The following is a 25,326-nucleotide window of genomic DNA, read 5'->3' as shown; positions in this document are numbered from 1 at the left end:
GAACTGGCCCATATTCTAGTCTCTGGCTTCTCTGTACCACATTATTCACATTTAGTATGAATTTACCCAGTGGACAAATGTTAGCTAAGACTTTTACCAAAGACCTCAGGGAACACACGCAAGCTGATTTTGCTTCACAAATCAGGAAAACCAAAATACAGGATCAATTAAATGAACAAGTATCTTAGAGATTCATTAGTCTTGCTTTTTACTTTCTCAGTTGCCAAATTTCCTAGTCATTTGTACTGCTTAGTCTAATTCCACTCTATTATTCCATAGGGAGTTGGCACTGTTATTATCAGAAAATACATTATGTGTCTGTAAGCACTTGGCTACTGCACTTGCAACTCTCCAGAGTACATGGAGGCAGAAAAAATAGTATTTCCAACCTGAGCCCATTCATTTGACGTTTTTGATCTTCTTGACAGTCAATTCTAAGTCATTGTAGTAAATTGGTTGCTTGATCTATACATTGAACAGGTTTCTCTAAAGAGTTTGTTTATTTTCATTTCCAGGGTATGGAGTGTCTAATAGCAATAGCAACAGCCCTGACTCAGAACAAATCAGTCAAAGCAATAAATCTAAATCGTCCTTTACTATACAGCCAAGAGGTATGTAAGTAGATTAGTGTCAGCTCAGTCAAAGAAAGAAGCATAAGTAAAGTCATTACTGATATATTTATTGATGTCTGAACTACATGGTGCTCTGGGTTCCCTTACAAAGTAAATTGTTGCAGAAATATTCTTTTCCTCTTTCTGTGCCAAGTTTTGTGCAGTCACTGTTGCTCCTGTTTAACTAGAAGTTTAATTACATAAAATTTTCTTTCCTGGTACATACGCGTTCATTAAATAATGGGTTAACACGGAGAGGTCTGGGTACTGGAGAACCTGTTACAGCAGGGAGAGTTTCATGCATAGTTCAGCAGACTAAGGGAGAAATGCTGTTTAGCAGGAAATGAGGGGAAGAACAAAAGGCTGTTTTTATCTGAGCAGTGCAGTGCCCACAGCCTAAAGAAAGGCAGACTTCAACAATATGCCATATTCACTGGGCTGTGTGGTTTTGTTGTTTTGCTGTGTGAACTTGAAGCATAAATTTAACAAGTGAATGAACCTCATCAATGTAAAACCTATGATGCATTTGTAAGTCAAAACAAAGACACAAACCCTCCAAAACAATCGAGGGCTGAAAAGAGAATCTGCAAGGCAGTGATTGATCTTTTTGATCTTCTCAGGCTGCTGGGTGTGTAGAGGCACACCTTGCTGCAGGGCTTTTACTTGCAGGCATGCAGCTTTTGTGCACTTGCAGGCATGCAGCTTTTGTGCACAGCTGGTGCTGGAGGAGCCTTGGCTACAGAGCTGCTTGGTTTCACGGTGGTGGTTTCACCAGACTGGCAGCAGTTGTCAGGTGTCTGCAACAGTATTTTCCTTATGACAGGATAATGAAATTAAGCTGTCACAAAGGCCAGATCTTCCTAAATTCCCAAAGGTGAATTTAACAGTTTAAACAGGTTTTAATTGTTTCTTTTCTACTAAGACAGAGCTTGAACTGCCTATACCTAATTTCAGAACCCCACTTGAACTACAGCTATTGAAAATATAGGACAGCAAGGCCTGGACTGTGCCTGTGGGAGGCTCTGTTTGCCATTGTTTCCACCCTCAACTCTATAATTTTCTGAGGTCTCTGGGTTGTTGCTTATTTTTGACTCAGTATTCACTTCAAACCAAATTTACTTTGCCTTACAGCAGCAATAGGGCAATTTTTTTCCCCTAGCAATCCTGTTTCTTTTCATTAAATAACACGTTACATCTCAAAAAAATAATGTCAGTGAAGACTGGCTGAAACATTCAGATTTTTAAGAACAATGACAGGGAGGAAAACTGATTAGACAGAATGATTCAAACAGTGATGCTTCTGATCTTGCAAGGATGTATTTAGTACTGTAAGTCTGCAAATATATTTCTGGTATTTTTCTTTTTCTTTTTTTCTTTTTTTTATTTTCAGCATTATCACAATGTATTTTTTCCTGGCTATTTTTAATACAATATACAAAATAGAATGCTACTGGTGACCAAATCTCGCTGTTAGCTGTGCATCTCCCTTTTACTGAAGCAAGACCATATCTTACCCTGAAGTGCAGCTTAATAAAACTGAGTGTATGTTTTTAGGAAGAGACCACAGTTCACGTAGCTCTGATGTTGAAAAATAACTCCTCGCTTGTGGAACTACACTTGTGCAAGCACGAAATGAGAAACTTTGGTGTAGAGCGACTGTGTGAGGCATTATATGAAAACTCCAGCCTGAGATACCTCGATCTTAGCTGGTAAGAGTTATTAAGTGACATAGCCCTGAATAACATTAGAAACTAATTTTCTTAGCACTTTTTTTAAAAAAATAAATGTGTGCTTCTCTCTTTCAGTAATAAAATAACCCGTGATGATGTAAAATTTCTGGGAGAACTACTAAAACTGAACCAAACCCTGGAAATCCTAGATCTCAATGCAAACCGAATAGAAGATGATGGAGCCATCTACCTGAGTGAAGCCTTGGCTTTGTACAACAGGACTCTGCAGGCGTTAGTATTTACACAGCTTCCCCAGACCGCAGGTGTAAGAAACTTGGACTTTGCAGTGGCTGAACTGACATCAAAGCTGTGTGCTTTGATGTTGATCAAAACAGATAAATCAGGAAGTTCCAAACTTTTTGGTCCATTTTTCCTTCTCAAGGGAAAAAACTTGTGGGTGACAGACTGGGTGGGATTCCTTTGCTGACCATAGGGGTGTCCTGCCACGTGAGGTGCCCCGAGACCTGTGAGACATCCTAGGGTGCTGGAGGTGAGCACAGGTCCTCTGGGAGCCCTGCAGCTGGAGACCCAGCAGGACACACTCACGCATTTCAGACGGCACAGGAGGCCTGTGTTGGTATTTGAATTAAGTCCCCTGTAGCTTCACATGAGCTAAAGGAGTAAAACACGAGGCCAAGACACACCATTCAGTCTCACATGCTAACACCTTGTGTTTACCTTCCCACACTGCCAGGCCTGCTTGTAACTTATTTTGTCCCCTTTCTTTGTGCTTCCTTTTTTTCATATTTTGTCCATTGCTGCGTGGCCTGACAACGCTTGTTCTTCTATTTTTTTTTTTTGGGGGGGGGGGCAGGAGGGAGTGATGCTTACAACCGTTTTTGTAGTGGTTTATCTTACTTCAGTGATTCACAGCTTTTACAGTCATCCAGAATTGGCAGGGGGTGGGGGTGAGGCAATTAGCTCTTGTTAATTCTTTCTGCATCTTGAAAGCTTAGGTCCCTGTGATGCACAAACAAAACCAAACAAGAGCTGTACATCTTCAGAATTTTAAGATAATCAGATTCCACGCAGGGATAAGGCACTATATTTGTTGATTCTGATCTTCACCACGTAAGAAAATCCCCTGTGGAAGTCAGCTTCCGGGTGAACCCGGAGGAGCTGTAATCTCCCCGTACCTTGTATTAAACCATGCGCCGGCAGGATGTAAAAGCTGATCAAAGGTGTTACCTGAAGCCATTAGTTTTAAGTAGCAGACTGAGGAGGTGGTGGCTGCTAGGTGCCTCTGAAAGCCTTCCAGGTTCACTAATATAAAAATAACTGCCACTCCACAAAGATCAAAGCTTAGCCTGGATAAATGCCAAGGCTTGGGCTTCAAAGCACAGATGAGACCTGGCTACCACGCAGCAAGTCCCTGACACTGAAGAACTAAATTGTGACCAACCTGGCTGCAGGAGTCATGGAAATGCCTTTAGAAATAGTACAAGCCCATAATCCAAACTGCCTTTACAACCTGAAAAAATTTTGCATTTGGACTGGCCTTGATATAAATAAGTAATTATATTAACAATAACAATTATATGATATACAGTAACAGATAATGATAAAATATAAGGATAAATCATAGTTAAGCTCTCAGTTTCAATTAAAAGATGGGAATTCTGTGGTTTGGCACGCACTTGTGTAACTACTTTCTCTGTTTATTAGGTTGTCGGTGGTAAGCAACAACATAAGTGGCAAAGGACTCGTAGCTCTTTCAGATGCGATGAAAACAAACATGGAACTTTCCTATATTTACATCTGGGGGAACAAATTTGATGAAGCCACCTGTATGGTAAGTGCTTCTGAACTCTTCTAAAAGGGTTTTGTTTAGTGTATTTGTTCTAACTTGTTTTTACAGTCATTGGGAAGACTGCAGCAATTAGTGAACAAGATACCTGAATTACTAAGTATTTTAAAAAATTATGATGATGGTGCTGTGAAGAGACTCGCTGGACACCAGCATACTCAAACGATCAAGTACTCTCCTACTGTGTGTTATCTTCTAGAGCACTCACTGCAGTCAGTCAAAAGGGAGTATTATAGTCTTGGTTTTATTCATTTCAGGCCTTTTCAGAATTAATCCAGACAGGCCGCCTGAGACCCAACCGTACCGATGTGGAACCGTACGAAGTGGATGGGCACATTCACCTTGCGGAGCTCTCCCATGGCCTTCGGAGGCATTACTACTGGACACCGAGTTGTGAGGAGGTGACAAAGAAAGATGCTAATGCCAGTCTGGCCATTGCAGCTGTTTCAGAACACTTGTGAGTGAGGTAGCAGCTTGATGCATTCCATACGGTTGAGCTTTTCCTATCTGGTTTCTACCAAGTTAAATTCTATTAATACCAGACTGGCTGCACATTGTTGCTTCTGGGTCTTTAGTCTACAAGGAATGTAAACCCGCTTGAAATGGCATTAGAGATAAAACAGCAAACCACTGACCTTAAAATTTGTTGCTAAATAACGCTCAATCTATTAAGAGCCCATTAATATGAAAATTCATTAATTTTGCTGCAGTTATTTCTACAGTGCTCTATCTCCTTTGCTGTACCATGATTAATTGTAGCTCTAGGGTTTTGAGGCAATAGATAAATTTAGTAAAAGAACATGCTTAGAAGAAAACATTTTCACTACAGCGAGTGAGTGACACTAGGTATTCTTAGCAGTAGTGGGGAGTAAACAGTCACTGACCAGAGGCATGCAAAGGGTTTAGACTGCAGCAGTGCACATGCATGGGTTGAACTCCTAGCAGCTGAACTACTCCGCTGTTTTTAAAGACCCCCTGAGATCAGCACTTCTATCAAGTGCTGCTTATTTAAAAAAAGATGCAGGGGCTGGACCAGAGCAGCAGTAGCACCTGTGAACAGAGCATCGTGACCACAGGGTCCTCTTCCACACAGCTGCTGCAGAGGAAGAGCTGCCGTTGCCTTCCTGGGCTGCAGTCTCTGCAGTCAGGCTTCCACACCGCAGGAACAGCCCACAGGTAACGTCGCTGTGTCTCTGGAGTACAGCCAGGCCCATCAAACTGACAAAAACTTAAACACCTGGCACAGCTGCTGGGCAGGAGCTTTGCTTGACAGCAAAGCAGATATGCTGTAGAACAAGATTCCTGCTGAAGCCGAGAGGTTTGGGTAAATCCATTTGTTGCTACTGTGCTCTATAAACTGTCATCTCTGACTTAGTAGTTGCACACTTTTGATCTTTTTCCAAGAGTGACTTTTTTTAAAACCAAGTTAAATGAATTAGTGAACCTAATTTACTGGGATATCAATGGTATTTTGATTAACTCGCAGCATGTATTACTTTCTTGTACTACAAATGAAAAACACCACCAAACCTGGTGTCGTTATTTATTCCTGTCTCTTGAAAACTGTTTAAAAAGATTTCTATCATGATAGCCATGTGGCAGCTCCTGCACATGAATAAGACAACATATGCATATAATGGTAGTTAAACATTGTTTAATGGTTTGAATACAGACTTTGTAGAAGTTTGGGAACCACTCAGCTTGTTTCCTTTTTCCACCCGCTCTGTGCATACCTGTAGAGGTGACTAGATACACGCTGCTAAATAGAAAAGTCACCAAACCAGACAGCAGAGGTTCGCTCAAAGGCTCTCACTAGTGCAATCTTCTGCACGTCTAACTGTGCCTGTTAAAAATTAGTATAAAGTAACAGAATAATCCATAGGCAAAAGACCTACAAGATCAAAGTATGAGGGGAAAAAGAAAATACTTTCAACAATAATACCTAAGCAGCAGTGACGTAACTGCTGATGTTCGCATTCTGTATTATCACAGCAGTAGTGTAGAAACAGGGAGATGTATGAAAGGATCAAGGTGGTACCAACAGCTGTTGTATGTAGAAGACTGTTGCTGTTCAGTTGGTTTTTTGTCATTCCTCCCACCCCCAAATTAGTCTGACTATTGCTCCACAAAGCACTTAGTATCCTAAGAAGATGAGGCAAGCCCCCAGGGCAGGTATGTATGCACAGGGCCCTCTCAACCTGTAGACCTCTCCTTAAGCACTCCCTAGTCACACTGTGAAAACCCTATTCTAGAGAGGAGCTGGTATTTTAGATGCTGTTAAACAGGAAGAACAGAGCAATGAGAACAGAAGTTGAGGATATACTGAATGAGATTGTTTGAGAAGAATCTACATGCTATGAAAATACTTAGGTTTTTAAATAATTACATAAGCCTGATTTATCAAAGCTGGTATTTTTCTGAGTGTTGCTGCTCTGAAGCACTGCAGGTTATACTCTGAGAGGGTACTCTCACTACTGAGACACTGATGATACAATTTCTTGCCAGAAAGACCACTACCAGATTCAGATTGAGGTATGTTTTTTTCTATATATCTATCTTTCTCTTTCAAACTACTTTCATTGCCCAAATTAAGTCTTAATTTACTTGCATGAATGACATTCATTAATCTGCTGTGGTAACAGGGAACCAAATCTACTGGGTCAGTCCCAACCCTACCAACGGCAGTATTTTATCTTTACTAGATGTGGTAAAATAGCAAAATATCATACACAAAATATCACAGGATCAATGGCATCTCCTTTCAAAAGTGCTAGCGTATGTTTTTGAAATATTTGTACTCTGTCTGAACCCTTGTTTAACAGCAAGATGCTTGGCCCGTAAGAGCACTCTGCATTATTGGCAATATCCATAAAAACAGCTCATGTGTTACAGTTTACTTTGGTATCCCTTTGTAAGAAAGGGCTGCAGAGTAATTCCTCCTGAATTTTGTATACAAAGGTTCCTGCAAACTAAAATAATTGTTTGTGCAAAAACCTGTATTGCTTAGAGGCCTACGCCAGAGACATTTATTGCTTTCCTTTCTCTGGAAGCCAAACCTTGACAGTCATACAAGATGTATCTTGCATTCTTTGGAGTGAGAGAATTTATATAGCCTAGAATTTTTTGCCATGTTCTTCTAAGTTATTCTAGTAGCTAAAGCAAGTGTAATCCTGCTCTGTAAAGCACTGTTTCAGCTTCCAGAACTCGCAGTACCTTGCTGAAAGGCAGCATTTTTGCCCCAGTTTAAAGGGAAGGAAAAGGACAGACCCAGCAGGCCAGTGGTACAACACAGGTACCCTAAGTCCTACTGTGTACTCTAGCCATGATACCACCTGCTGTAAAATTAAACAATCTAGTAAAAATAAGTTAAGATACAAATTTGATAAAGAAATTCACTATCTACTTTAACATAAAACCCGCATCTACAAAGCACTGTGTAAAAAATAAAAACAAAACCAAACCACAAAAAACAACGAAACCCCAGAACAACCAACCTCCCCCAAAACCTCAAAACAAGTAGACAAAATTAACCCAAGAGTCATTGTACTAGACTGTATTCAGAATAAAGTTTTTGTTTAATTTTGTGTGAACAGACCCAAAATATCTGCTATGAGAAAAATCAGGTGTGTTTACTTTGAAGAAAAAGTAGCAATCCTTGCTGTGGTAGCGTGCTGCACCAAGGGCTACCGTGTGTCCTTCTCACAGGGTGCTTTGATGGTGGTTATGTTAGACTGCTTCCCTCCTCCTTTTCTTGCTACCCCTTGCAGTTAAAACAGGAGACACAAGGTGAGGGAAAATTACAAAACAAGTTTATTAAAGTCTAACATAAAACACTTCAGGCTAAAATATGTACAACTCCCTCCCTTCCCAGGGAATTATAAAATTGAGAGTTGAGGTATATACAAATAACAGAGGAAAAATTGTATATACATGAAAGATACTTTAAAAATAATTTAACCAAAAAGATCAGTTATTAGTCCTTATCTGAACTTAACTCTGCAAGGCCTACCGCTAGACTTTCCAAGATCACAGCCCTGAAATCCTTAACATGGGACTTGTCCATACTTGAAAGCTGGTTTGAAACACATGATTTCAGAAAAGTTGTCATGCTTTGTGCCCACGTACAGGCACAAATTTTGAAGCGAGTGTCATACAAGGAGCTATTCTCACATAAGTATTTCCCAATTGCCAATTCAGAGACTTCTAGGTGCAGATAACCTATTCAGGCAAAACTTGCACCAATGTCAGTGCAAAATTGACTGAACCGGTACTGAGTGTGACAAATCATGTCATTTTCTCTAAGTTACTGTTAATGGAATTATTAAAATTCCCTCTTGCCTTCTGCAGGCAGGTCTCAAGGAGATGTCTGCCTAACAAGATTCCATGCTTTCCCATATTAATCCCTTACAGAAGTTATCAATGCTGTTATAAACCTTGTACCTCCAAAATGAACTCAGAATCCTTAAACCCAGGACTTTGATGTGCAGCCCATTTCCATGCACCTGTTGGCAAAAGGTACAGTACAGACCTGCTTCTTCAGGTCCTACAGCACCCAGCCTGAACACACCTACGAGTATTTTTTTTGTGTGTGTGTATATATATATTTAAAATCTATATTCTAGTAAATGAATACAGTTCATAGAGATCATACCTCAGCAGCTGAGATATCTTCACAAAAGATGAGAATAAAAATCAAGACTCTCAGATGGGGACTCAAGAGTGCAGGTCACTAAATTATTGCTCCAAGACAAAACTACAAGCTTGTGTTTTCTATTAAGAAAGGTTAAAATTGTTGTCTTGTAAAAAATAATGATTATCTTCTTGTCTATAAAGAAAACTAAATGACTAATAAAGCAAGTGTTACTAAGTATCTAAACAAATCCTGTATAAATCTAAGCACTGTATTTTTTAAAAAAGTCTGAAATCTAAGAATACAGTAACAAGCTATAATTTTAGAAATATAAAAACAGTCCAAACAAACATTGTTATGGAATGCATTTTCTACGTAGGAATGTAATTTTGAATTTTTTTTTTTTCCTTCCAGAGCTAGTTCTCTCTTGTGATCATTTATCCTGGCTATGTTACGCTTCAGATACTTTTCCTCAGATAACAGCAGCATATCATTAGTTTATCTTTCAAAGCTGTTAAAATACGTAATTTATCAGTTGTCCAGTACTGTTCTTTTTCAGTATTCATGACTAAGCCTATCTCTATCCCAAGACTTTTGCTATATTTTTCAGAGAGAGAAAGTAAAGAGGAGCCTTTAGGACAAGCTACACAGAGGTTGCTTTTTTAACACAGTCAAGATCCCAATCTTTGTGGTTCTCCAATCTTAAATGGCAAGACTAAGGTGCTACATCAACAACAGAAGATACAAAAGCAAAACAGGGAGGAAAAGAGGAAATGACAAACAAAGAGGAGGTGAAAAAAATATCAGAAAACTTCATCCATTGTCCTTTGCCAGTACTGCGAAGGACATCAGCTGTTTGTAAATGCTGTAGTATCGATAAGCAAAGAAAGTAAGTCAGGCAGTTACAACAATAATTAGCTCCAGCAGACAGAGTCAGAGATACCTGCATTAAGAATGTTCCCAGTGAACGTAGTTGTACTCCTTCCTGCCTGTGGCAGACTTTATCAGCAAATTTGCCATATATTAAAGCATGAAATATGATCAAGAAGCAGAGTTTTTAAACATGCCACATACCAAGATGATCAACACAAAGAAGCAAAAGGCCTACAACTTTACATGTACAAAGATGTAGGAAGAAGAAAAAAAATAATATCTGTAGTCATGCCCGGGAATCAAGGGACCACTGGCCCCATATTTAAATTAAATCCTCCAAGAAATTTTTCACAAGTCTGTTTAATTAAGGTGCAGATTAATTATTACTCCATGTAGAACAGAATCAGTTAAGAGGTATCTCCTATGCTCTTCTATTTATCAGTGTCTGGACACAAGGCATCAGTGGAAATCGAATGCTAGCACCAAGTAAATAACCAACAAATAATATCCTTAAATGCATTGTTGGTACAGTACTATGACTGTTTGCTTACTATTTGATGATTACTTAATGCTAACATTATGTTAATGGAAGAAGCTGGCAAAATGGAGTATAAAAGTACTCCTGCTGTCAACTAGTCTTTAACTAATGACCCTACCAAGACACTAAAAATGTTGCTTTTTAAAAATGTACACTGCTAGTAACAAAACATACCTTCACATGGGTCTTGCTAGATACCGGTTTTCTGCAGTTACTGTGGACAAGTGACATGAGACGTAAAGCAATACATAAATACTTCAATTAAAACTAATCAGTCACACTTAAGAAAACCTTGCCTGGAAGAATATTGATCTGCTCTGTTGTATTCTTCCTTAATGCCCCCTCATGTGGCATTCGCTTATTATTTTCACAGTGAAGGGCAGGATTTATTTCCTCTTTTGCGCCTACAGTCTAGCACAAGAAGAAGCACTACTATAAAAAAGGGATTATGAAGCTATGATTCATGCCTCACAATTAAGTCAATGCATCTTTTCCTCTCATCTACAACACGTGTGTTCCAGCTCTCCTTTTGAGCAAATGTTGCTGTTTGTGCCAAAACCAGGGTGTTTTAGAGACGTGAAAAATAAATCTGGGACAAGATACAACAATGCTGGATTCACTGAAAAGAAAAAGTGACTTGTTGGAAAGAATACCCAGTATTATCTATGCTACTAGAACCCCCTGGCTTACCATGCAAAAAAAAAAAAAATTAACCCTCCTTTACTGGCCTCGTCAGGAAAATACACACAAAACTTGCCCTCTGGTCAGCCTTCAACTGAAGATGGATACTTCTGGCAGACAGCAGTAATTCTTGGCAAGCACCTCACCAGAGCACTGGCCTACCTTCCGTCATGTACCATTATATCACCTTAGAATGCAGAAGTACAAGCTTGTTAGTACATTCAAATTATGATTTTCCCCTTAAACCTCTGGGTTAGTATTCTTCAGCTATCAAATATGGCTTAAAATGTCTGCTCTCAAATGACGTTGTGACACATCGGATCAGCAGGAACATGGGAGATCTCCAAAATACACTCAACATGTAACAGAGAATTCTTAAGGCAGGTGTTGCTGGAAAGGATTTGTCTCCTGGAAATCAGTGTTAATTGCAAACAGAGATTTGACTGTAGATTAGCACAATTCAACAAAACCCAAAAGACAGCGCTGCACAATGGAATTGCCTTACAAGTGTCTTTACACAGAGGAAAAAGAAAAAAAAAAGAACAAGTCCAATTAAAAAAGTGTGACTGCTTGCTTGCTTATGTTCATCTTACCAAACGTATACAAGTTCACTACCAAATGATGGTGATGGCTCTGTACTGTGCTGTCAGTATAACTGCTGCAAGAAAATAAACTGAGGTTCTGAATATCCAGTCACAGCAGATCTTAGTAATGTTTCTGATGAAGGAGACTGATTACCCGTCACGGGAAGCAGCATCTGATGGTCTTCAGTCCCAATGGGAAGAGGAAGTGCTAAAGACATCTCAGAAGGCTTCACATCTATGGACTCCGGTAAAGGACTTTTCTGACTCTGAATGGATTCTTGTTCATTGAAAGAATTATCAAGTGCATTAGAATCGGGAGGAGTTTCAGATCCTGAGGAGGGGGAAGAAAAAAAACCACAAAAGAAATAAATGTTCAAAAGCCCCTGTGCAAATTCTGCAAATTCCCTTTCAAATGACTGTCAAAACCAGCACTTGGTGTGTCAAAGACTGCTTGGGCAGCTGGGCTATCAGCGCTCCAATGTGCCGCAAAGCCAGAACCAGCTGTAAACACAATGTAAGCACTAAGAATCGCATCCTCTGCTGCTTGTAGCATGACAACTAAGCAGCTGATGCACTCCAACTTGACCTCTACTTGGCATGGCACAGAAGATAACAAAACCTCAACATCATAGTGCACAAAGGAGCTTTGGAAAAAATGTCATTATGAAGGTTTCCTTGAGATTTTCCACCCCAGAAAATCTACAAGCCACATCCAAGTATCCTCTTTCAACTGCAACAGCAATGGACAATACATCATTGATCCATAAACAACTTCGGGAGAAAACATTAACTCCATCCCAGCCAGACCCACTGCAGTTTTTATCCAGCCACCTGAGAAATGATTTCCTATTCTAAACTGAAATCGCCGCTGACAGCCTCCTCACTGCTTTGTTCGAACGCAGTCTGCCACTGCTCTTGCACAGCTCGCTAACCCACATCAGGTATTTAACCCTCCCTCTATTGAAGTGGTCCGAAGCGGCGAAGCACTCCTGTCCCTCCATGAGGGCTGACCTGCCTTGGCAGCAATCCCAGCTCTCACCCTCAGGCTCCGCCAGCCCTCTCCAGTCACTGCTGCCCTCACTTCACCCTTGCTTCTGCAGGAGTCCTGCTGCACCGGGGCCTTCCTAAACGGGGCTTCTCAAGCTCTGGACGTTCAAAGCTGCCTCTGCGCATGACTTGTTTTCTCATCCTCCCAATCCAAACATACAGACATCTACTATTCTCTTTCCATATGACAAAGGCAAGGAAATTATGGGTAATGCACTTCAGGCTGGGCAGATAATGAGCTGTTCGGAGCCACTGCTGACACAGGCTGGCTAGCTGAACATCTCTGTGCTTCGTACTGAAGGCAAGTAATATCTGTCAAATTTCTTTCTCATCAAAATCTGCTATCTAGAATAGATCTTTGAAACAGAGATTTGAAAAGTCTTTTTAGAGCAATATTTGCAGCTGGGAACATTTTGCCAGCTGTCTGATCTCGTGTGTTTGCTAATCCAGCTCAGACTTGGATTAACATAGACTGCATATATTAAAAAAAAAAAAAAAAAAAAAGCTATCTTCCACCATTACGTTAAAAATATTTGTGCCTTCAAGATGTAAAGCATTTCTTGTAACCAGTATGCCTTGTTCACCTCAGTTACTGCCCTCGTAAAGACGTACTCCTTTAACATATTCAGCAGAAGTGAAAAATTTCCTGCAATTCACACTATGCCTTCACATGGGAAGCTCTCACAAGTTACTAGTACAAGAAAGTACATATTCACGTACAGAAAATTCTTGTCAGCAGCAATCCACTTCTACGTTGCCCAACCTGCGTTTGCTATAGCAATGCAAATACTTGAAAATTTGTCTTCAATCTACTTTAAAACATGTACTTCATGCTTTAAAAGGTTTGGGTACCTCTAAAAGCAGATGCTTTTGGCTCTATAGAGACACTATCCAAAAATCTTTTATTTTCTAATTTTAGGCTTGGGTATGTTATTCAGTACTGAAGACAAAACAGTTGATGTAGTTTCCTAATCTTTCTCTGCACAGGGAGCTCACCTGTGTGAACTTTTGTTTTGTGCTTCTTAAGATTTTTTATATCCGTGTAAGAATTTCCACACATTTCACAGATAAATGGTCTTTCACCTGAAAAAAATTGATTAGGCAGTTAGAACGATGTTGAAATTAAAAGAAAACACAGTTACGAGATGTAGAAAAACGGATTTCAATGGTTTATTTTAGAATACAACTAGTAACATTGTTATTTTGTCTGTGTGTATTGAGAATGAAATTGTTTCCAGAGTAATACATTAAAACAAAGCAAAAAACCCCAAACGTCAGAAGTAAAGCCATGATCGTACAACAACACCTATGCTGTTACACAGACATTAGTCTGAAAAAGGCAATTAAAAAAAAATTCACAAATATTTTCTTTAAATTATGTCAACACAGACATATATAAATTAAGAAACTTGCTTCTTTCAAATACAGCGCAATATGGTGTATTTTAAAGGCAAAAGGGTAAAAGTAGAATATTATTTATAGTGCAGGAAGCAGCCTGTCTGGAAACTGACCTGTATGGGACCGAAAATGTTTATTGAGCTCTCCAGAGGAAATAAAACTCTTTTCACAAATGCCACAGATATATGGCTTCTCTCCTAAAGGAAACACAAGGAGTATGTTATTTCAATATATAAACCAGAATACACATAAAGAACAAATCAAAATGAAACAGAGGTAACGTCCAATGGGAGAAAGAGCTCCCTAAACTGGAATCAAAGGGAAAAAACACAAGAAAGGAGCTGGATGACAATTCTAGTGGTAACTCCCAACCTACAGACTCCTGGGTCACTACCCAGCCCCTCCGCGGGCAGCCAGCTCTCCCTTGCCAGGCCCGTTCTGGTACCCCAGTGCTCTGGCTCCCCTTACCTGTATGTTTTCGAGAATGGGTGATGAGAGAACTTGAGACGGCAAACGCTTTTCCACAGCTGTCACACACGTAAGGCTTCTCGCCTGTGTGGCGACGCACATGGTAGGTGAGTGTGCTGGCCTGAGCAAACCGCTGCCCGCACCGGTCACACACATAGGGCTTCTCGCCACTATGCTTCCTGTGAACGAACAGGGCATCAGTGACCTCCTGGCACGAAGGGAATCAACACCCACGATTAAATAACTTTCTACAATCAGTACTTCATGCCCAAAGTCCCTTGTGGAGATGTTCTGAGAACTAAAAAAGATGTAGCAACTCTGGGAATCAGCACATCCGCGATTTCTGTGGCAGCTGACCTGAACTGCAAGCCCTGCACATGGACCATGCACCATGAGAGCTCCACACGTTTCACCTTACAGTGTACTGACAGAGAAAAAGACGAATCCTAACAAGGGAGTATAATTCCCACTCCTGCCAAAAATGCGAAAAGCCCCATGCGGATAGTAGTGAATGGTGAGAACTGTTCTGTTTCACCTCCCACCAAGGACTTCTCTCCTCTTTGCTGCTACAAGCAGTTTAAAACAAAATCCATGTCTCGATGCCATAAGGATACCAGCGTGTAGGCTGTAACATTCATAAATCACAAATCCCTTCTCTAATGAGGAAGTACAGAGATGTTATTATTCCGTTACGCACTGTGCAAGTAGACCCACAAGAAAAGGAGCAGAAATGACCAAATTACGTGAACGTGTACCTCTTGCTCACACTGGAGTAAATTATTCTGTTTAAATAAACACATGGATAAGCATTGGCAGGATCTCATTTTTGCCTACCTGGCATGAATCTTCAAATTGCTTGAAGTTGCAAACTGCAGGTTGCAGACATCACATTTGTATGGTTTCTCTTCTCCATGGTGCATCCGACTGTGGAACACTAACTGGCACTTCTGAGCAAAGCCTTTGTCGCAGAGTTCACACTTGTATGGCTTCTCCCCTAGTGAAAAATAAAACCTTTGTGCTCTCTGCACTCATGTAAGAAAGCTTGCCAGTCCACTACCTGACCAAAGCTCAGGTGTCTGTTCTAATACTTCTTAAAAATAACATCCTGGAACATCCCATCACCAGTCCACTGAAGTGGAATGTGCCAGGAGTACAGCAGACTATCTTTTAACACATTACCTTTTGGGAAAAAAAGGTAACAATGTTTTTAACAGTGCTGTTTTCTCCACATTAAGAATGCTACTACTACATTTTCAGACTTTTTCCTGGTTATGTCTATACACGATTCGGAATATTCAAAACGAACAACCAGTAAATCATCTGCTGCCTCTTGCCCATCAAACAGCAACCTACAGTCTAGTGCTCACTAATTGCTCATTAGCATCTGCTGTACGATGCTACAGGTGCTTCTCCAACTATTCAAGCTCTTTCAGTGGCCAACAGTCTCATGTAAGGGATCACACAACTCTACAGTCTTAGATGACAGTACAGAAGAGCCTATCTCTGCATTTCTATGGCAGTGCGCAATCAAACCCAGAACTCAACAATTCTTAAGTACACCATGTACAGAAAAACTTCCAAAATAACAGTATTAGACATCTAACCTGCCATCTAGCAACCAACACCATGAAATTCCCTACCTACTTGTGCAACAATTCCTAGTACAATACCCTCAAAAGCAGAAAGCACAGCTGACGTTCCTACTAGCAAACTGTCCCTGAATGCTGCTCACAAACTCCATCTCATGTATGAATCTTAGTCACTGGCTGACAATATTTGCAATTCTCTCCCTTGGCTACAGAAAGAGCAAGGTGTCCTGCTGCAGCTGTACCTCAACACCTCCTACTTCACCTCTTTACATCTTCACAGCTTCCTGGAAAGAGCTCCACTGCTGGCCTCTGCTCAAGACTTTCCAAAGGAGAAAACAAGCAAAAGGAAACAGTTTTTTGTCTGATTCACCATTACTTCAGAATTCTGAATGTCAGCCACAAAAGGAAGAAAACTACATAGACCAGGTCCCTCTGCTGCTCACTGGGCTAAGTACAGCAGCGACAACAGCAGAACAGCTATGTCAGATCAGCCTGAAAAACAAACCAACCTGTCACTGTCTTCCATCTCTAAGGAAGAACATATGAAGAGACAAGCACAGTACTTCTCTCATACATTTTCCCGGGCTCCAGCAATTTGCTGTTTGTTACCCTTTTAAGTCAGACACATTGTCTGAACGTTAAAGTGTTCCTACTTGATTTCTCTTTTAATGCTTTGTTCAGTAGCTCCTGATATAACACTAACTTCTGGTAACGTTACTGAATGCAGAGATCATAACACCATCACACATTTCAGCTGCACATTTTACTCAATAAAATCCCAAATGCTCTAGAAATCCAGCTACCCCCCTGCCTTTTTTAAAGACCCTACGAGAAAGTTACCTGCTTGCCACAAGATTGCGTTTTTTCTCCACTTTTGTTACCAAACATATATTACGATTTGAAGTTTAAAAAAACGCAACAGAAATTCTGGTATCAAGTATAGAGAGTTTTTTACCCTCTACAGGCAATAGATTTTGGCACTCCAGCACTCTACAGAGTTAAAGGGTAGCCGGCTCTTCTGAGTCTTTCCAGAATGCATCCAGAGGATGCTCAGCCTAATAAAGTCCTCTCTAGCTATTTAAAGCAGAAACTGTGATTTTGTATTGAAAAACACGGAAAATTTTCATGCTACGAGTATATAGGTACTATCCCCACATGCATACCAGCAGCAGACAAAATTTCTAGAGGAGGAAGTCAGAATGCAAAGATCTTTTTAGTCCCGTCTTCACAGGCTGTGATTCCAGGTCTCCACAGCCCAGCAGACAAGGCCGATGGCTTACCTGTGTGAGTTCTTACATGGGTTTTCAACTGATTGCACTGGGTGAATGCCTTCCCACAAAGCTGACACACGTACGGTTTCACTCCTTTGTGTATCCTCATGTGTCGTCGCAGGCTGCTAGCCTCTGAGAAGACTTTTCCACAGGTGTTGCACACTGGCTTCGCTTTGGAGTACTTCTGGTCAAGCTCTTCTCCTGAACTCTCCAGCTGGTAAGCGATCTTTTCACTGGCTATGTTAGACATACAGTGCTCCTTCAGGGCACAGCTTTGCTGAGGCTTTCCCCGTTTCTGTTTTGCTGCAATACTCTGAACCAGGATATCCTGCGCTGCCAGTGTTTCGCTTTCCACCACAGATGCCAGCTGTAGTTCAGAGTTATCGCTGCCTTGGGCAGCCTGTTCCGTTATCTGGGTGGCCAGCTTGTTTGCATCCAAAAACATTTCAATGGATGTGTTCTCGGCCACATTGTTCTGATATTGTATGGATTTATTCTGTATGCTTTTGGGGGAGCTGAAATTCTTCTTTCGCTTTTTGGTTTGAGGAGATTTCTTTTCTAAAGCTGCTTTCTTTGCCTGTGGTTGAACCAATTCTGCAGAAGTAGCATCTGCTTTCTCCCGATTACTATAATCTCGGAGAGTCAGAAGGCAAGTCTGCTGATTCATCTCAACGTTTCCAGTGATACTAGATGTCTCTGTAGAAGAGGGATTAGCAATAAAAGCAAAGTCCTCCATCTTGATTTTGCATTTAGTGACCACTTCTTCTACTTTGAGATAGTCGGCAGCCTGGTGAATTTCTTTAACATTCCAGCTGCAAGAAAGCAAGACTTGGGTGACAATATTCTGAACAAAGGAAACATTTGTTCTGTACCAACTGTACAAAATACAGACAGCAAAGCGACAGAAAGGTTACACTGCCAGAAAACGTAACCTGGAGAACACATACAGCAAGACCTCATCTCTCAGTGCTGCAGTGCCGCAAGACAGTAGTATGACAATTACTCCCGAACCGATGGCCCATGTCTAGTGGGGTCTGCAGATCCACAGAACTGCATGCCTTTTGTAGGATTTTAAGTTAAAAGTCCAGTTGTAAGGTGGTGAGGCTAGACAGGGGCTTGTTGGTCCAAAAAGCTCAGAAATCACAGCACAAAGGGGTAAAACACTGGGGAACAAAACGCAAAAATTACCATTCTATAATCCTTCTGGCAAAAGTCTTAAGTAATTCGTAAGCAGTGCATTCACCTCAGCACTTCTGTGAGGCAAGTATTAATCTTGTTTTATAAAACGATTTGCAAACAGTCTTAATTCTGCATCAGCTGCACACACACAACATTAACACCAAGGAAGTCCTCATTTAAACTACTACACTCCGCTTTTCAGTTGCTGCAACACAGGCCTTGATGGTTTAGAAAAAAATTGATCTGGAGAAGGTGGCAACACGCACCATCAATGCATTTATGGATTTACGGCACTCTAAAGAGAGATTAATGGTAAACGACATCATTCTAACAATCCATTACACAGTAAATGTAATTAGCCATAAGTAAGTAGCCACAACTGCTCTCTGTACAGAAATACAACTGTTTCAGCATCTCGTATTACATTAGAACAGAGTTCAAAGTACATCCTCCTGGTGTCACTTACGTACCCACCACCACAGAGAGCAACGGAATTTGCAGACAGTTGCAGCAGTCACCCAAATGGATACAGTATGAAGTGACGGGTGCACATGGGCAGACCTGCAGGCATCATCTTTAGTCAAATAGTTCTGCCTGGGTGAGAACGGTACTTTCACCATCCTCTTCCTTCAAAGATCTCAACTGCTCAGAATGAATCCAGAAACTCTCCTGCTGTGGGCCCAGACAGACATCAAGAACGCTGCACACTTCTGCTCATATGTAATTTGCAAAGCATCAATCACTAACTGCACCACACAGCTGTGTACATGGCTCTAGTGCTGTCAGTGCTTGTAGCTAACGTAAAAAATAAAGAACCCACCCTGTATCTGTGTACTTAAATTATCGAGAATAAGTTTTCAGACTTCAGTAGAAACAAAGGGTTTTCAAACCTGCATTTGACACCAGACATTGAGAAAGGAGTAAAAATCCTGGGCTACGTACTTCTAAATACTCACACTTCCCTCATGAGGGATAAGCTTTTTCTTTTGCTGAGAGAAAAAGGGTTGCAAACAATCCTCACTGTATGTGAAGCAATACAACAGGCAGCAAATCAACGCAATAAGGACGGACATACCACTTTTTCTGTAACTCCTTTTGGCAGTGTAATATAGGATTTTAAGTAACAGATCATGCAAATTCTAACAGATGTAATTTTTTAAAAATCATGCCTATCTTCATCCATTCCTCAAATTTTAGTCTCTACTGCATACACAGTTTCTGGAGGGTTTCTCTGCAAAAGCGGACTCCTATAATCTAACTTCGGAAAGAGTATGCTTATCACTTATCCTTCCCTCTCCTGGTAATCACCCAAGATGTTTAACCCCTTCCAATGCAAACAGAAAGACTGGGAGACCAGAACTATCAGTCAGTGAAATCTGAGACAACATACCTTTGTTTTGGCACTACATGTCACGTGGTATTTTAAAACATACAAACAGATGCTCTTCAACTTGTTAATATGTATTCATATCCACTACTCTTTGTTCCTCCAGAACTTATTACACAACAAAAAATCCACTACTGCTGTAACACAGAGTTGATTTCCCTATTCTCTTTCCCCCTTTAATAGTGTGTTACCTGTCAAGGTTTAAGTTTCCCGTATAAATAAATTCCAGGAGTTTTTGGAATCCATCAGCTTTCACTTGAGTCTGATCCAATACAACGTTATTGTCAGATGCGTCTCTGTAAAATGCACCGAAGTACTCGCTGAAAGAGGCAAGCACATTTCTGTGTGCTTTGAACTGGAATTCACCGATAACAACAGTGCAGTCACAAAGGAAGCCAGCTTCTCGCTGCTTGTTCAGTCTCTCCAAAAGGTGCTCACAGTGATGGGAATACTGCATTTTGACAACGAGCTGCAGCCTCTTTATTCTGATCTGGGAAAGAAAAGGGAAAAAAGAAAAAGGATTTACATGTGGGATTTAACTTTGTTTCCCCCTTCACAGAGTAAGATGATGGTTAGGAAAGAGCCAGCGTTCGAACCCACTCGTGATCCCTGCAGGACAGCTGGTGTAGCAGCGCTCCCGCACGAGGCGCAGGGAGACGGGTGGATCTTTCTCAACCTGGGGAGCTGCTCATTTCAGAGGCGGATCGCGGGAAGGGGCGGGCACCCCCCGGCTCAGCGGATCAGCCTGCCCGAGCGTACGGCCGGCCATGCCCAAACCGGCTCCGCGGGGCACCTCGCAGCCGCCCGCTCCCCGCGCCGGGACCCCACCGCGCTCGGGCGGCGGCGCGGCCGCTCTCCGGGGCCCAGACGCGCTCCCTGCCGCAGGGGCCGGGGACGGACAGAGCCCGGGCGCGGGGGGGCTCCGAGCGGCCGCCGGGACCCGGGCCGCCACGGCAGCAGACCGGGGTGCCGGCAGCCACGGCCCCCCCGGCCCGGCCGCGCCGCTGGACGGGACGGAGCCCGCAGCGCCCCCCCGCGCCGCGGCCCTCGCCCGGGCCCGGCCCAGCCACCCCCGCGTCCCCCGCGGCCGGGCCCGGCTGCCCGGCCGCCGCCCGTGCCCCCGCCGCTGCCCGGCCGCCCCGAGGAGCCGCGGCGGGGCCGCCCCCGGGCCGGCAGGAGGGCGGCGGCGGCGCCCCACGCACCTGCGGAGGGGAAGGGAAGCGGCGCCTCCGCCTCAGGCCGCCATGTTCTGATGACGCCGCGCGCGCCGCTTCCGGGCTGCCAGTTCCGGTGCCCCCGCGCTGCGGGCGGACGGCGGCCCTGGGGCTGCGCGGGCACCGGCGGCCGGCCGGGAGGGGGGGACGCGGCCGCGGCCTGGCCCGCTGCGGGCAACGCTCGTGGCTGGGCCGCGAACGGCTTCCCCCGGGGCGGGGGGGCGCGGACTGCGGGCCCCGCGGTGCGGTGCGGCGGAGCGCGGCCCGCAGTCGGGCTGGCGGGGCGCCCTGCCTGCCGGGGGCTGCGGTCGTGCCCGGCGGGGCGGAGCCGCGTTACCCGGGGACCGCAACGGCAGGGAGCGATGTCCGGCAGCTCCGGGTCTCCGCCCTGCCCCCTGGGCTGGTAAATAAAACGGGTCTAACGCCCTTGTCAGCGGTAGCGCCGCAGCGCCGAGGAGCCCCGCCGGGACGGTTGTTCCAGTGAAGAACGACTCCGGTAAAGGTGTTTATAGAAGTGCGGAGGTGCGGCACCGCAGCAGGGTCAGTCCCGGTCAGTTTCAGAAACGCAACGTTCGAAGTGAGGAAGAAAAAACGGAAAAGTGCCGACCTGGCGTGTGTTTCCGCCCGGTTTCGAACCGGGGACCTTTCGCGTGTTAGGCGAACGTGATAACCACTACACTACGGAAACAGCGCTGAACGCCTTTGGTCCACAGCGCCATATAATGGTGTCTGCTCGCCACCCCCACGACAGTGACTACCCTGCCTGGGACCTGCCTCACGCTGCTGCCCGGGCCCACCCGAGAAGCTGCATCCCCACGGAGCCACAGCCCATCCGTGCTGGCAGCTCCCCAAGCATCGCCCCGGGGTGCGGCACCCTGCCTCCACCAAGGGCCTCCCCTCAGCCAGCCCCAAGCTGCGGGGTGCTCCGGGGCTGTCACCTCCTGCCACCTGTACACACCAGGAGTGACAGCACTGGCATGAACAAGAAACTTTAGGATCTGGAATGCTCTAATTGATTTTCAACATATCTTTCAATAAAAAGCCATACCCTCTGTTAATATTTGACGGCAAAATGTCACTCCGAAGGTCTATGGCTTACAGCGTCAAACCTACCTCCTGCTGGGGCTGCAGAGGCTGGAAGGATCATTTTGTTGGGAACGAAGCACAGACAAGAAGATATCAACAAAAGGAGCTGAAAAGTGTGGGGAAATGAGGGGAGCGAAGCATGACAGAGACTTGCTGGTGCCAGCAAGTGCAGGTGGGATGAGCAGGACAAACCGGGCAGGGCTGCCAATGAGAGGTGGAAAGCACTGGAGTTCCTGCAGGAGCAAAGTGGGGCAGGGTCAGTGTGTGTTTAGCAGAAATCAGAATAAGACAGCCCCAGCCAAAGAGGAGAAAGGGAGTTGTTTGGCACTGCTAGCCCTGCAGGGCAGAACCATAATAAAGCAGCCAGCAAGAGAGCAACAGACAAGCTGGGAGCTGAGCACAGAGTGCGTTGCAGCAGGCAGCCTCTCCTCTGCAGGCCTCCTGCTGCAGCTGGAGCTTGGAAAAATGAGGAAGTGACTAATCCTCCTGGATTTTCTAGTACCCCAGGCACTGAAATGCCTGATCTTGGAAGGAGCTATAGAGAGGAAATTAGCTTTGCCATCCTTGGCAAAGGGAAACATGAGCCAAACCCCAACTGTTGAGAGGAGAAAAGCCAAGAGCAAAGAAATAGGAAAGGCTCCAGGAGAAAGCAGTGAGAGGGAAGGCAAAGGGGAAACAGAAGAAAGCTGGAAGCAAGCGGCGACGATATTCTGTTGAATATGACAGTGGCAATTGCAAGATTTCTTGACACTGCTGCTGTCATCACGCAAAGGTTTCTAGTAGCTGTAGGGATGTGTGTATAAGAAGTGCCACAAAATGGCATTGGGGAAAAATGAGCATCATTACTACCTCTTTTAATGCTTGCAACTTCCCTCAGGTCCCCGTGGAAAAACACTGGTGGGAATACACTTGTGTTCTTAGTGCCATACCACAATCACAAGATCTGTGGTGCACAACTGTAGCACCAGGGTGAGAAGGTTGACATTGCAGCCACATCTCTGCCCAACCGCATATTGCTCTGATATTAATAGCACTCATTTTGTTCATGCAAGGTCTTCAGCAGCCTCTGAGGATTCAATTTTAATAATTGTAAATAAAATTGTAATGAAACAAAAAATACAAAGTAACTAATGACTTTGCATTATTATTGATACAATATTTTCAGTCATAGCCTGACAACCACGGTTAAAGAAGGAAGCTCCTGTTCATAACACACTATAACCTTCTCCAAGGAGCTGAATGGTCTCTGCTTTCACAGCTGCCGAAGTTGCCTGGCCTGTGAAAGGGCTAAAATATCTTTCTAGTATTTTTTTCAAGATAATACACATAATTTATATGTACATTAAATGCTTTTTCCTAGCATCTTTTACCTGGGGCATCCCTGAAAAGACTACCTTGACCAAGGAGAGATGCTGGTGTTGCCATGGAGACGGAAGTGGAAGAGTACTTGTCCGGTGCCACTGTATTTTGTTTGATTCCTCTAGGTACCCAAAAGAGTGTGAGTTTGTCACATCTTGGGGAGTTAGGGATGCTGTGAGGAAGAATGTCTATGACAATGACTTGAAGATGAAAAGTAGTGAGCAGAAAGTGATTCTGACTGAGGTACAGTGACAGAGCTCTTCCCCCAGCACACTGATGTACCAGGTCTGTGAGTCTCTCCAGGCTGTGCTCACAGTCCATGCTTCAGGTCTCACACAGGCAGTGTGGTGGGCCGCGGTTACAGTGTTGCCCACAATATATCGATCTTGGAAGGCTACTGCTGGCCCCGTGGTACTCCCTGGCTTGACCCGTACAGCTGTGATTTTACACAGCACCCAACAGGGATGCTGAAAGAAAGTAGAGCTTCAAAAGTCACCACACCTGAAGAGCTGCTTGTGCAAGGCGCAGAAGAAAAATTATGTGTGCCTGGTCTTTGAGGAAGGGATGACACAGAATCATAGTGAGGTGGAAAAAACTTACCACCTTCCTGGTGGCCATGAAATTACGGTTCAGAATCAAAGGTTTCATGGTCCTGAAACCTTCTTTCACCCTCCTGATGTTGGCATAGAGTCACAAGGGATTGACAAGCTCTGCTCCAATTCTGTCACGAATGAATCATCACCATGATGTTGGCATAAGGGTTTACTTCCACTACAGTCCTTCTGCTGCGATGGAGAGAAGGGACACTGCTTGATGCAAGCAAATGTCCATTTATTGTACACAATCACGAGTTTATATATGTTTTCAGAAGCTGGGCTCTTTAAACTGATTGGTTCTTTAAGCTAAGCATTACATACTAGGCAACCCCTAACTGGTTAACTACAAACAAAGGACACTTTAAGTAAGTGTTTACAGTCATCAATTAACAGCAAGGTGTTACCTCTCCTTGGGCCATCCATTCCCCACTCCCCTATTTTTTCCTGGCATGTCTCATCCTGTCGATTGTTATCTATTCACACTCCTTGTCCTCCCAGAGTTCGTGACCTACAACCTCGAGCACATTCCCCTCAGCTGCTGGCCACCCATGGTCCTGATTTCCAGGCCCCCTCCTGCATCCTTCCTGGTGGTTTCAGCCTCTTCCCTGGAATCAAGCTGAATGCTTCAACAAGGAGATGGCCTGCGTGGTCCCACGTGGTGTTAAGGTGAAAGTAAGCGCTCCTCCTAATAGGAATTTTTAGTGGACAGCAGGCTTGTCACTTCCTTGACTGCCTTCCAGCCAATGCAGATTATGGTGGACAGCATGCAGGAAGGCTGTGCCTAACATGGTGCTCATGTTAGCATGAAAATAACATATTTTCAAAATACATGAGCTTTTATAACAGATTTTACTTAACACTTCATGGAAAAAAGCCTGAGATTACAGCTACCTGGAAGCTAGTGTCTAGGAGGAAGTCTGTGTCTGTAGCGTGCCTTTTGAAAGTCCAATAAAAATCACAACATCTGGTGCAGATACTTCCTTCTTAGTCCATGAATACATCTTTCTGAGTAGGCGTAAAATATGAGGTTCTTCAAAGACAGTCTTTACCAGAACAGTGTTGTACAGTATTTGTACAATTAAAGTTGGGAAGACCAGGAGCTCTAAGCTATTGCATCATACTCCGTTGTACCTGCCAGACTGCGCAGCCTTGAAGCACCTTTCTTTTCCGTGGAAATCTCGGAGTCGAAAAGCAAACACAGAGAAACGGTTCTGAGGAGCGTGATGCAGCAGAGGCGAGACAGCTGGCATCCGAGGTGAGCTCTCCGGGGAGCTGGTG

General features: G+C 43.5%; 2 protein-coding genes across 10 annotated transcripts in view; one reads left to right on the top strand and one right to left on the bottom strand.

Annotated features, from left to right (window-relative positions):
- LRRC34 (leucine rich repeat containing 34) overlaps positions 1-9,219 on the top strand; it is a 27,589-nt gene extending 18,370 nt beyond the window's left edge. For 7 of the 8 annotated variants that reach the window (XM_080410522.1, XM_080410521.1, XM_080410525.1 and 4 more), the window contains 5 exons: positions 516-611; positions 2,166-2,320; positions 2,417-2,572; positions 4,007-4,133; positions 4,406-9,219. In XM_080410522.1, coding sequence (XP_080266648.1) covers positions 516-611; positions 2,166-2,320; positions 2,417-2,572; positions 4,007-4,133; positions 4,406-4,609 — 738 coding nt within the window. In that variant the 3' untranslated portion in view covers positions 4,610-9,219. Of the gene's footprint in view, positions 1-515; positions 612-2,165; positions 2,321-2,416; positions 2,607-4,006; positions 4,134-4,405 lie in introns of all 8 variants that reach the window. The other variant, XM_080410526.1, reaches the window with a different exon arrangement.
- Positions 7,936-25,326, bottom strand: MYNN (myoneurin). Of its 2 annotated transcripts, XM_080410507.1 has the most exons (8): positions 20,996-25,326; positions 19,985-20,283; positions 17,237-18,039; positions 15,202-15,361; positions 14,368-14,546; positions 14,013-14,096; positions 13,498-13,584; positions 7,936-11,785 (listed from the first exon to the last, which is right to left on the bottom strand). In XM_080410507.1, the coding sequence occupies exons 2-8, from the start codon at positions 20,248-20,250 to the stop codon at positions 11,517-11,519; spliced, it is 1,848 nt and encodes a 615-aa protein (XP_080266633.1). In that variant the 5' UTR covers positions 20,251-20,283; positions 20,996-25,326; the 3' UTR covers positions 7,936-11,516. The 2 variants fall into 2 exon arrangements, with proteins under 2 accessions (XP_080266633.1, XP_080266632.1); XM_080410506.1 differs by lacking the exon at positions 20,996-25,326 and having other exon boundaries at positions 19,985-20,458.

Source organism: Falco punctatus, assembly GCF_963210335.1.
Source record: "Falco punctatus genome assembly, chromosome: 13".
NCBI lineage: Eukaryota > Metazoa > Chordata > Aves > Falconiformes > Falconidae > Falco > Falco punctatus.
This window is presented reverse-complemented; position numbering and strand designations above follow the sequence as displayed.